Genomic DNA, 13,154 nt, shown 5'->3' on the forward strand with positions numbered 1-13,154 from the left:
ACCCAAAGGGCAGGAAGTCAGCTGGGGTCATAGGATCCCAGCAAGATAAGCATCCAATTTACTCTTGAAGGTGTTCAATGTAGGTGCTTGAACCACCTCCGAAGGCAGGCTGTTCCAGACCTTGGGGGCTTGGACAGTAAAGAAATTCTTCCTTATGTCCAGCCTGAAATGGTCTTGCAGTAGTTTATAACTGTTCAACCTCGTCATCTCTTGGGGCCCTCTGGTGAACAAACACAAACGTTCCCCCAGAAACTGGTGGTCACCCCTGATAAACTTATAGGTGGCCACCAGATCACCTTTGAGCTTGCGCTTTTCCAGGCTAAAGAGCCTGATGGCTCTCAGCCTGTTGTCGTAAGGTCTATTTTCCTGACCTCTGATCATGCACATGGCTCTTCTCTGGACCCTCTCAAGCTTCTCCACATCCTTTTTGAATTGTGATGCCCAAAACTGGATGCAGTACTCCAGCTGTGGCCTCACCAAGGCCAAGTACAAGGGGAGAATGACATCCTGGGATTCGCTTGAGAAGCATCTATGGATGCAAGCCAGCGTTTTGGTTGCTTTACTAGCCACAGCATCTCATTGCAGGCTCATTTTCATCTTGTTTTGTTCAATCAATGACCCAGAAGATGGCATAGAGTGCACCCTCAGCAAGTCTGCAGGTGACACCAAGCTGGGGGGAGTAGTAGATATGGTGGAGGGTAGGGCAAAGATGCAGAGAGACCTAGATGAATTGGAGGATTGCACCAAAAGAAATCACATGAGGTTCAACAAGAACAAATGCAAAGTCCTGCACTTAGGACAATCTCATGCACCAGTACAGGCGGTGGGGCTTAACGGCTGGGCAGGAGCTCTGCAGAAAAGGACCTGGGGGTTACAGTGAACAAGAAGCTCAATATGAGCCAGCAGTGTGCCCTTGTTGCCAAAAAGGTTAACAGCATACTGGGCTGCACTGGTAAGTCTGTTGCCACTAGGTCAAGGGAAGTGATTATTCCCCTTTATTCAGAACTGGTGGTTCTGGAGTACTGTGGACATCTGGAGTACTGTGTTTAGTTTTGGGCACCCCACTGCAGAAAGGATGTGGACAAATTGGAGAGAGTACAGTGGAGGACAACAAAAATCGTTCAGGGACTGGGGGACATGACTTATGAGGAAAAACTGAGGGAATTGAGCTTATTTAGTCTAGAGAAGAGGAGACAGAAGGGACTTAATAGCAGCCTTCAACTACTTGAAGGGGGATTCGAAGGGGGCTAGACTGTTCTCAGGTGGCAGATGACAGAACAAGGATCAATGGTCTTAAGTTGCAGCAAGGGAAGTTTAGGTTAAATATTAGGAAGAATTTTCTCACTAAGAGGGTAGCAAAACCCTGGAACAGGTTACCCAGAGAAGTGGTGGGAGCTCCATCCTTGGAGGTTTTCAAAACTCAGCTAGACAAACTTTGGTTGGGATGATCTAGTTGGGAAAGGTCCTGCTTTGAGCAGGGGGTCTGCCCCCTCACAGTATACTCCAAATGTGAAGGGGTGGGGCATACAGCAACAGAATACCAGAAGTCCCTAAAGTGCAGTATTTGTAAGGGAGAGGGACACTGGTATCGTTGGTGCCCCAAAGTCTTTGCAAGTATAGTCAGACCTCCCTAGGAACAGCAAAACCCAGAGGAGGAGAGGTAGGGTTGGACACCGAAGCAGAAATAGTGGAAGAAACCCCACAAGAGGGTGAAACAGGGGAGGGGAACAAGATTTCTGTGATTGGGAAAGCACAGGAGGAGACAGGAGATGGAATGGAAAGGAAAACAGGAACAGCAAACAGCTCACACATGGAGGTGGGGTTGGGAAAGAAAGATGACATCCTACAGACAACAGAAGTGGAGGTGGAGCAAGAAAAAGAACCAGAGAGACAGGCTGGGAAAAGTAAGAACATGCAGATGGCTGAAGACCAGGAAGAAGAAACCTGATAATGAGGGAGTTGAGTTGGAAGAGGAGCCAGAGAGCAGTTGCCTGCCACTAACACCTCTGGGCTCCAACCCAGAGTGAAGACCAGAAGGTGGGGAGCGGTGGGGAAGCAGAAATATGCAAACCTTCCTAAATGCAAAAACAATTCAGCAGCTTGCAAAGGCTACAGAAATGTGAGTGAGGAAGGGGGAAGAGTTTACCACCTTGAGCAGTAGCAGAGATGAACCTTAAAGGGTCCAAAACAAGCATAAGTGGCATTGACAATAGTTTTGCTTACGGTCAGGAGTATCTTAAGTAAAAGATGGGAACAGATTGAATCAGTGTTGAACCAAGTAAGGACAGATACAATCTGCCTTCAAGAATGTGGTATATCAGGGGAGAGGGATTATAAACACTTTGAGAAAGGGTGGAAACAGGAACCATTTTGGTGGTCAGGGAAAAATAAGAACAAAGTGGCAGGCGTAGCAATATTATTCAAGAACACAGAGTGGAGAGCAAAGCAGGTAGAAGAAATCATCAGTGGCAGATTGCAACGAATGATACTATCAGTAGGGGGAACAGAATAAGAAAGTTTCAATATATATGCATCACCAGAGAGGGATGAAAGGAATGTGCTGCTTAGAAAGCTAGTGGTTTACATGGTCAGCGGGAGACTGAACATAATAGTGGGAGATTTCAATTGTATAATTGAAGTGAGCAACAGAACAGGGGAAGGAGGAAATAGAGCTGTGGACAGTCCATAATTATATAACAAATATAATAAAAGAAGAGTCTCAAAGAGATGTTTGGACAAGGGAGAAAGTTTTCACTAGAACAGACCCTAGCGGAAAGAAACAATCAAGAATTGACTTTGTGTTTGTATAAAAAAATAGGGATAAGGAAGAAAGAAACCATATCTGTGGCTTTCAGTAATCACCAGATCACTAAAAGTGGATCACTGAAGGTGGAAATGAGTCTTGGTAAGAGCCCCACGAGAGGGAAGTGACTGTGAAAGTTAAATGTGTGGCTGTTACAAGATGAAGAGATGTCAAGCATACACAAGGCAATACAAGGGGTGGCAAACACTGAAGAAATATTTTGAGAGTACCAGAGAATACTGGATGATGATGATGAAGAAGAGAATGGGAGAATTCTTCAGAATGGAAGGCTGAAAATGCACAGGGAAAAGAATAAGAGAGAGCTGCAAAGAAAGATGCAGGAGTTGCTAAAGGAAGCTGCAAAAGGAAGACAGGTATGAGAAGAACTAGAAGAAACAATAAAGAGTTAGAAACCTGGTTTAAAACAAAGACAAAAGAGAAAATGTTCTTAGCACAAGCACTGGGTGGGAGAAAACCAAGAGTGGTCTTGATACTTTTTGGCCAGAGGGAAGGTGGCAAAAAGAGAGCTTAAAGGAGCGAGGGAAGAAGGTGGAAAAGTAAGAGGTGTTAGAGGCGATGAGAAGATTTTATGAAGAGCTGTACCAGAAGAAGAAAACAGACAGAAAGAAGATGAAGGATTTCTTGGAAGAGACTGACAAGAAAGTAGAGGGGGAGGAAGCAAAGAAAACAGAAGAAAAGATAAGCTTAAAGGAAGTGGAGGACTGTTTACAAACTTTTAGAGGAGGGAAATCACCAGGAGCAGATAGACTGTCTATGGAATTTTATGTACATATACAAAAGGAGTGTGGGAAAGGGTCTGCCACTTTTTGAGCGTCACCATAATGAACCTGTCATTAGCATGGGAGATGGTAATATATGGACTCATACCAAAGGGACCAGACGAAACATTATTAAGGACTTTATTAGTATGTTACTGGAAAGTAAGAAACCTCTGGGTGTTTAAGGGATTGGCTTTCATTGAAAGAGAGTGCATGAGCTGGGGCTGCATGAACTGAAATAGTACATCAGTTGGGACAAGGAACTAATTGGAAAGGAAGAGGCAGAGAAGAAGTGGAGGAAAAAGGACTGGACACACTTCTTTCACTAAACCAAAAGAGACTGATGGTAGGGGTGGAGAGTTTCAAGTGGTTACTGAAATAATAGGCTTGTTGTTTTTTTGGGCTGGGGGAGGGTTTCATGGAGCTCTGCATGAAGAAAAAGATTTCTGTACAGGTTTTTTTATGGGAAGTTGTTGTGTGTTGTTTAAACATTTAATATATGTAGCTGTATGTTTCTGATATATAGTTGTGTCTATGTTACAAAGTCTTGGTAAAACAAGGATGTTCAATATGTGTAGCTTTGTAAATGCAGGGTGATAAGCGCATTTCTAATAAAATTTGTATAAAAGGTTCCCATCAGCATCTCAGCCTTGTTGACTAAGATCAAATGTAGCATTTTTGGTACCAAAGGGAGACTGTCAGGGCTAGCTCTGGCCCTCTTACTGCTGGCCTGGTATTGCAATACCTCCAGGCCCAGTGCCACTTCCCTGCAGAAGGAACACCTGCCCTTTTTTTTTTTTAAAAGGGACACATACACAAAAGAAGGTTTTCCATCAACATGTTTGCCCGATATGAGCCATGTATTTTATAGACATGCTCAGTGTTAGCTGCACTTAATCAATTTTATAGTTGGTTTCCAGTACTGAGCACATGCTGCTTTTGGCAGCAGTTTAATGATAAACAATGTATTTAATGAGGTTTCTTAGCATGCAAATGTAAGATAAGGATAATATATGCTCAGAAAACATACAACTAAAAACTAAGTGAATCACTTTGAGCTTCATTTTGTAAGGCTAAGTATTGTAATATACCTGTATGTGTGAGAACATGTTTAGAACTGACTACATTAAAAATGTGTTGGGCTATGTGTTATGACTTACCTCTGTTAAACCTATGTAAGGCTTTTTGATCAGGTTCTGTAAGCAACTACTCAAAGTTCTGGTTAGCAGCAAATTGGTAGATTTCCTAAGCATATCATCTATTTCTGTGGAACTGAAACACAAAATTTAGGACACTGTTATACCTAGGCTAAAAATTAAAAAACACTGAGAGTACTGCTTAGCATCTTTTTACCTTTGCATTCTTGGAAAATCTTTCAAATGCCTTATTCACATCTCTACCCTAGTGCCTCCAAAGTTCAGCCTTTGACTCTTTCTCTATATTTTTCTCTATTCATATTTGAATGTTGTATCCATACACAAAAACAGAACCTAAATCTAAGCTTCCCATTGTTTCAGGACTCTCCGCTTTTCATAGCAACTAATGAAGTAGGATGTTGCCTAGAAAAGCTGCATATTTTATAAAGTCTATGTCAATGATATGTATTGACTTGATTAAATACTTAAAAAAATTCACTCCAAGTTTCAGTATAATTAGAGTGACTAAGAGCATGACCATATTAATTATTTCTTGCAGCACAAAATGGGGTGAGAGTCATGCATCCACTGCTCTTCAGTAATGGCTTACATGCCCATCCTTACCCCAATAAGAACAGCCCGCAATGAAAGAGGGGAAGTTACTCTAGCTTACTTTCCATTTGCCAGAGGGTAAGAGCATGCAATCAGGCAGTTACTACAGAACAGTGTGGAAAGTCTTCCCTCCTTTTACTCTGTCATGAGTTCTTTGTATGTCCATGTCTGAATACGTCTTCAGGACAAGGACAAAAGTACATTATTCCTTTAACACCCTTGTTAATACTTTGAAGGCATCAGGACATCAACTCTGAAGGCATTGGGACATTAACCTGACTTTGAAACAAGGTGATTAGTTAGGATTTCTATTAGCAGACCATTACAATCAAGTTTTTACTTCAAGAGCTGTTTCAGGTTTTTCCAAGATTATTGCTAGACTGGATCATTCCACTAGACTAGAAATGAAAGACTGGTCCAAAAAATGCCTGGGGGACAGAAGCAATCTTCATTAGTACTGTCATCATTGACTAAGAGTTTTAACAAAAAGGAAACTAGGAATTTCCCAACCAAATCAGACCCAACTTCCCATACAGCAGAGGCCAGTACCAAACACTCTAGAGGCTGGTACAAGAAACCTGCCACCTGGCAGATGTGGGAAAACTTATCCCCTGCAAACGTCTCTCATCCTAATCTCTCAAGGGAAATACTGCCTTAAAACCTGATGGTGCCTTTTTGTCAACATTGTCTATTATAATTCCTACTACTATAGCTGTTCATTCATACTGTGTAATATAACTGATATATTGATCATTAATAAATATCAACTTCATTGTTATAAATTATTATAAATAATAGATAGCAACATTAATGTAAATATTATTATAAATGCTATTATTGTCGCTAGTATCATTGAAAATAACCCAACTGTTATAATTCATAATTTATTGTAACATCCCACACCTCTCACTCTTCTTAAGTGGTATCTGCAGTAACATTCTGTGGCCACAATTCCAGAGTTTAATTAAATACTGTAGACCAGCATTGCTCAACCTTCTGGCCCCATGGCATAGGGCCAGTCTGTGGGCTAGATCCTGCGGGGAGGAGGTGGGAGGCAGTCTAGTGACTGGATCCAACATGGGGCTGGTGTGCTGGGTCACTTTGTGGGTGTAATCTGACCATGAATGACGTGTGCCCCCAGCGGCTGAGGGGGCACGGCGGCAGGAGCATGGCAGCAGTAAGTGGGGAGCCCCTAGAGATGCCGCTGGCACTGTCTGTGGCGGAGGGCGGGGAGAGGGGTGAGAGCTGACCAGGGGTTGGTGACCACTGCAGATGCCGCCAGCAGCATTGGTGGCAATCACTGACTGCTCACAGACATCACTGGCAGTGTCAGTGGCGATGGTGCACCCAAAAACACCCCGCAGGCGAGGGTGCACCGCCATGCTCAGGGGGTGTACATGCACCCATGTTCACCTCCTATGTATCGCCAGTGAATCTGACATACCAGCCCAATCCTGTGTACTGGATTCAGCTGCATCTTGTGTATCAGCATCCCCCCAACAGTGGGGGCACTTTACCTAATGCTCATCCAACAAGCTTTAGCTGCCATTCTGAAGAGTGGGGATGCTGAAACACAAGACGCAGAGGCTGGCTGGAGCACTGTTATTACCACACACCAGCAGATTCAATTAATCAAATCTACTCTGATGCGCTGTAATTACAGCATGTCAGAGAAGCCTCCTGGCCCTTGTACAGGCACCCTTAGAGTTTAGGCTTTACATCCCAAGATTCAAGCACTTTTTCCCCCCCATATAGCTATGTTGGTTAGGGCTTTCCACAATCCAGCAAAAATTAAGCACAGACCACACCTCAAAGTTGCAATTTTACTCATCATGGAGATATAAGCACATTCTTAACTTTTTAGTGTCCTCATCAATGATCTGCCACCACCAATAGAACCACATCTAAACCTAGTGCTCCAAATACACAATTCAATGATAAAATGTCTGCTTATAGGCTTGATTAAAAGTCTTATACTACTAAATACAACTTGAGACAGATAATAAGAGCAACAAAAGCAGCAAAAAGAGCAACAACTGGAGACAATAATATAAACAGATATAACCGTGAAACCCTGGCCTGGGTGAAATATCTATCAAACATATATCCAAGGTGCCTCTCATGCTTACATTTTCAGGTTTAAATATCATAATTGACATGCCAAGAAACAGTTTTGATCTGAGTTAATAAAAAGTGAGTCTTCTACAACCTCTCTTACAAAACACCACATTTACCTACCCAATTACCCACCAGCTTATTTTCAATAGTGATGCAAAAGTTCTGTTATTTTTAGATTTTGGACAAGTTTATTAACACAGCAGGTAGGAAAGAGTAACTTTTGTGTTTAATAAGTCACTATTTAGCTACAGGAGGTCAACATGTACTCATTAGTAAGTGTAAATTATAAACAGTATCAGTTAAGAATGTGTGAAGGAGAATCATTTACATTTGTTAACACTGAGGATGTTACTGACCAGCTGTGAACAGCTTCCAGATTTCAGCCTTCAGGACTAATCTGCAGATGTTATTTGATGCAATAAAACCAAACTGAGTTTTTTTAAGGGTAGTAGGGACAATGAAATTGGACAACTGCCTACACAGTTGGATGGGTAAAAAATTGGCTGATGGGGCGCACCCAGAGAGTAGTGGTGGACAGGTTGTACTCAACCTGGTGATATGTAAGCAGTGGGGTCCCCCAGGGCCCGGTTCTTGGGCCTACACTGTTTACCATCTTCATCAGTGACTTGGACAAGGGGGTTGAAAGCATGTTGTCCAAGTCTGCTGATGACACTAAGATGTGGGGCGAGGTGGACACACTTGTAGGGAGAGAGAGGCTGCAACTAGACTTAGACAGACTACAAAAGCGGGCAGATGACAATAGGATGGGGCTCAACATAAATAAATGCAGGGTGCTGCACCTTGGGAGAAGGAGTCCACAGCATACATACAGGCTGTGGAGTTCCCCTCTTGAAAGCACAGAGGCAGAAAGGGAACTTGGAGTCATTACTGACTCCAAGATGAACATGACCCGCCAATGCCAGACCACAGCCAGCAAGGCCAGTCATACCTTTTCATGCATCCAAAGATCCATCTCAAGCCGGTCCAGAGAGGTGATACTCCCCCTCTATGCCACATTGGTCAAGCCGCAATTGGAGTACTGCATCCAGTACTGGGCGCCACACTTTAAAAAGGATGTGGCCAGGCTGGAGAGAGTTCAGAGGAGGGCCACCTGTTTGGTGAGAGGGCAGCAGGACAGGCCCTGTGAGGAGAGACTGAGGGACCTGAACCTATTCAGCCTTGGCCAGAGGAGGCTGAGGGGGGACCTGGTGGCTGCCTACAAACCCATCAGGAGAGATCATCAGCAAATAGGTAGAGCCCTATTCTCCCCAGCACCACCTGGGGTGATGAGGAACAATGGTAATAAGCTGATGGAGAATAGGTTTAGGTTAGAGATCAGGAGGCAATATTTTACAGTTAGGGTGGCCAGAATCTGGAACCAACTTCCTAGGGAAGTGGTCCTCACCCCTACCTTAGGCAAATTCAAAAATAGGTTGGATGATCACCTGTCTGGGGTCTTGTGAACCCAGCATTCATTCCTGTCTGTGGCAGGGGGTCAGGCTAGATGATCTGTTCAGGTCCCTCCTGACCCTAGCTACTATAAAACTATGAAATGGAATATTTGACTTATTTTCCATTAGAAAGGTATTTTGTAAAGATTTTTCCTTAACTTATACTTAAGTTTTAACAGAAACTCAGTTTATAGCTACATTTAAAAAAGAGAAGAAGAAAAAAACACTCAGCTCTTGGGTTGTGTAATACAACTCAATTTAAAGCAACAGTTCAGATTAGGCAACTTGGGTTTAATTTTAGGTCTGCAGCTTGAGTTCAATTGCAGATTCCACCATGACATGTCTTCATTGCAGTTTAGCTGAGGATAGCTTAGCACAACTTGAGTGTCCCTCTAAGACTCACATAACAGTATCTACAATGATGCTACACTAGCTCATGCACCCAAATGGATTTTGGTGGCATAAATGTATGGTGCTTATCAGTGCATTAAACCGGGCCACTGTATGAATTCACTCACTCATTCACATTTCTTTAGTACAGAGCTGCTGTCTGGCCAGCAGCATAGAAATAACAGTCTAATATATAACTCAGATAGACAGCTGTAAAGATAGAAGGAAACAGCATTTAGCAACAAAAAATATGTAATTAAGGGACTCACTGTGCAAAACGCAAAGTGATTTACACACCAAACTAATTGTTCTGCCTCTCCATGTCTTTCCTGTCCACTAAACATAAAATATCATTTTGGATACATTTTCCCAAATTATGGCCTTTTCTTCATCACAGCACAGCTTTTTTAGATTAGTAACAGCTGCTGGATAACTGCTGGCATAGAAGGAAGATTTGCAAAAGTGTAACAAAAATAGCATAGGCTAACATGCAGTGCAGAAAAACAGGAGACCTGGATAAGAAAGTACAGATAGAATGGAACTGTAGCATGGAATTGTAGGATGAAGAGTGCTGAGTGTTTATTAGACTGAATTCTCAAATGCAGAGTAGGTGAGCTGCCAGTACAGGCTAAAGGGGAGCCTGATCCCAAGCCTACTCTCTCAGCCATGCCTCCTAGCTTCGAACACAAAGAATCTGCAAGCCTACGTACAAATTTTTCCATGTGGACAAAAGGGGAAAGGGAGGTAGACAAAGGCAACACTTGTGCTATAGTTAGGAACCTCCCAAAATCATGAAATCTGGCATTTCCTGCTAAATCAGGCAATGGCCACAAAATCCATGAAAAAAAAACAACTTATTGAAAATAAAATGCTGGCTCCCCAGAGGGAGCCAGCAGTCCTCATGGTGATGCAGCCTGGCTGTTGGGGGCTGTCAGCAAAAAGTGGAGCTCCAGATGGCTGCCGCCCCTGCCCCTCACCACTGATTGCCCAGGAGAACTGCCACAAGGGGTAGGGCCTCATGACAGACAGCCATTGCAACCAATCATCAATGAGGGGCAGGGCCCCTTGGCCAGAAGCATGGGGGTCCCTGCCATGATCAGCCTGCAAAAAGGGCAGCCATCCCTGTGATCTCTCTGCTATATCAGCCAGCTGCCTCTAGGCCTCTAGCTACAGTCAGTCCTCTCTGATATGAAAGCCTATCCTTAACAAATTGTAACTCAAGCTGCTAACCCAAGTTAAAGTTGGCCTGGTCTTCACTACTATTTTAAACTGGGTTTAGATAAATCAGGTTAGCTAACCAGAATTAAGCTCATACACCCATTTTTATTGTACTTTGCAAGATTTTTCACTGCATGCATCTTTAAGCAGTGGGCATTGCAGAAGGCACCTTAGTCTGAGGCTCTGTGTCATAATCACAGGTGGTTGAATCAGTGGTATAGCCCCATTTCTTCATTACAGTTTCACTAGATTTATGCGGATTTTGTATCTGCAAATTCACTCTTATGCGATGACCCTTTTTATACCAAAACATCATTATATGCAAGGTAAATTCACTTCTATGCGATTGGTGTGGTGGAATCCTGGAGTCAGCTGCTTTGTGCAGTGCATTGTGGGAGTGATGGGCACCAAAATATAGTCTCTTGTGTGGATCTGTACTCCTCACTCGTTGTCTGTGACACGTGTTTCTGTAGTTGCCATCCCCATTATGGTAGTGCCCTGTGCTTGTGTGTACTGTCGGCTGTTGGCGAGTACCAAAATTGTCTTGTAAAAGTGGTAGAAATGGGTCTGGAGGCCAGTACAGTCAAGGACTTGGAATGTATCCCTATTTGTTACAAAGTTAAGTGGGTTCCCTATATGTGAATTTGAGTTATGCACCATTTTCCAGGAATGCATGTACAGCATAAAGTGAAGGAAACCTATCGTTCCTTCATTACTCTGGTACATAGGCAGTTGAGACATTGCCACCTTTGCCAGGGTTCATCAGCCCCTACCGGTATGGAATGTCCAGTTTTTCACTGTCAGGTATTTTCTTCAGCCTCTCGTTCCACACCTACAGTCATGTCTCCTTGGAAATAGCATCAAGAAGTTGGGTGCTGGTGAGGAAGCTCCTGCATGACTTCAGATGTTCATGTACTACAGGATGGTTGCACAGTGAGTGTCTCACATCTTCAGTTTGTCTCAATCATTCTATCCTGCTGGCCACTGCTCTTCTGACAGGTGGAGCAATGCCAGCCAAAAGGTACATGCTGTTTAGGCTGGTGGGCTTCAGACACCCTGTGATGCATTAGCAGCTATCATTCAGAATGGGGTCAAGGTGCTTAGCGTGTACAGGGCATGCATACTCGGCAGAGGAGAAGCTGAGAGTCAGAGCAGTGGTTCAGATGGTTGAGGGGCTGGTGAGCTTTTCGAGTTGGTGAGCTTATACAGAACGTTGTTATGAGTGCTCACCTTTGCTTTCATCTTCACGTTCTTTGTATGAGAGGATTCAATCAAGAGCAACTCCAAGGTAAACTGGATTTGGACAGTGGATAAGTGGGGTCCTGGACCATGTTACGTTGAGTTGGCATTATTTTATTTAATAACTTTGTGGCTTATTCCTTGTTTTATCACACCATTAGCTTCATTAACAAATGGCCAGGTAACTACTTAAGATGTGAATAACTGGTTAAACTCCTGTCTCAAGTAGGGATGGGTATTTGACGAGTCGAACAAAATTATGTCAATTGACCAGTCAAATATCGGTCAAAAATTGTAAAAAAATTGCCAATAGGTCCACATAATACACTAATAAAGCACACATTTTCCATTAAGAAATGTGTCAAATAACAATAAAAAAACCAAATTTCTGTCAATAAAACTACAAAAAGCATTAGTGTTTTGTAAAATTGCTATAATCTTTGACCACTCAAAAAACATGCAGTCAACTGACAATATTTGACCAGCCAACAGACCAGCTTGCCAACCCTAATCTTAAGCGTGACAGCCAGGCAGATGGGATCTGGCTGCGGGTGGGCGGGAAGAAGAATTTGGGAGCAGGCTGAGCAGGTGGGGCCGGGGCCGGGGCCAGGCCTGAGGCAAATCCGTGATCCACTCCCCCACACGATCCTCTACATACACTAAGCCAGATCTGAGGCAAAGACCCTGCATTTCCATTTTCATGGATTCATCTGGTATGCACCTTGCTCTTAGCTTCCCATTACCCCTTCAAGCTTACTGGGGGCAGGAAGTGGCAAGGAAGAAGGTATGTGGTGAGTTCAGAGCAGAGGGAAACCTCCATACAGTTAACTCAGTATTTATTTTTTGAAATTTTATCTTAATGTGTACATTTTTTTATCATGCAAAACTACAGCTATACATATATCATGAATTAACCCCCCTCCATTTATATGTGTTTACATATATACATATAACTAGGATGACCATATATCCTGGTTTGGCTGGGACACTCCTGGATCTGGCAGGCTGGTCCCAGCTGGTTGGTTAAAAGTCCCTGAAGTCTGGCAAGGAGGCAGAGTGGCATGGTACACCAGGCAGACATCGCTGCTACGGTGCAGAAGCAAGGTGGGTAGACTAGAGCAAGTGCCACCCTGCCTACACGTGCCACATCCTTGCTCCCACAAAGCAGCAGCAGTGCCTGCCTGGCCACCTGAGTGCACCATGCCACTCCACTGTCCCACTGGACTCCAGCCAGGGACTTTTGACCAATCAGGTGGGACCAGGTTATGGAATCCAGGAGTATCCCACCCAAACTAGGACACCGAATATATAACACTCGTGCACGTGTACACACACACACACACACACACACACACACACACACACACACACACACACACACACACACACACACACACACACACACACA

General features: G+C 43.5%; 1 protein-coding gene across 4 annotated transcripts in view; it reads right to left on the reverse strand.

Moving 5' to 3' along the window:
* EXOC6 (exocyst complex component 6) overlaps window positions 1–13,154 on the reverse strand; it is a 207,258-nt gene that overhangs the window by 123,009 nt on the left and 71,095 nt on the right. For all 4 annotated transcript variants that reach the window (XM_019502629.1, XM_019502630.1, XM_019502628.1 and 1 more), the window contains one exon: window positions 4,743–4,854. In XM_019502629.1, the coding sequence (XP_019358174.1) occupies window positions 4,743–4,854 (112 nt within the window). The remainder of the gene's footprint in view (window positions 1–4,742; window positions 4,855–13,154) is intronic.

The sequence above is a fragment of the Gavialis gangeticus genome, unplaced genomic scaffold (genome assembly GCF_001723915.1).
Source record: "Gavialis gangeticus isolate Ggan-Ray unplaced genomic scaffold, GavGan_comp1, whole genome shotgun sequence".
NCBI lineage: Eukaryota > Metazoa > Chordata > Crocodylia > Gavialidae > Gavialis > Gavialis gangeticus.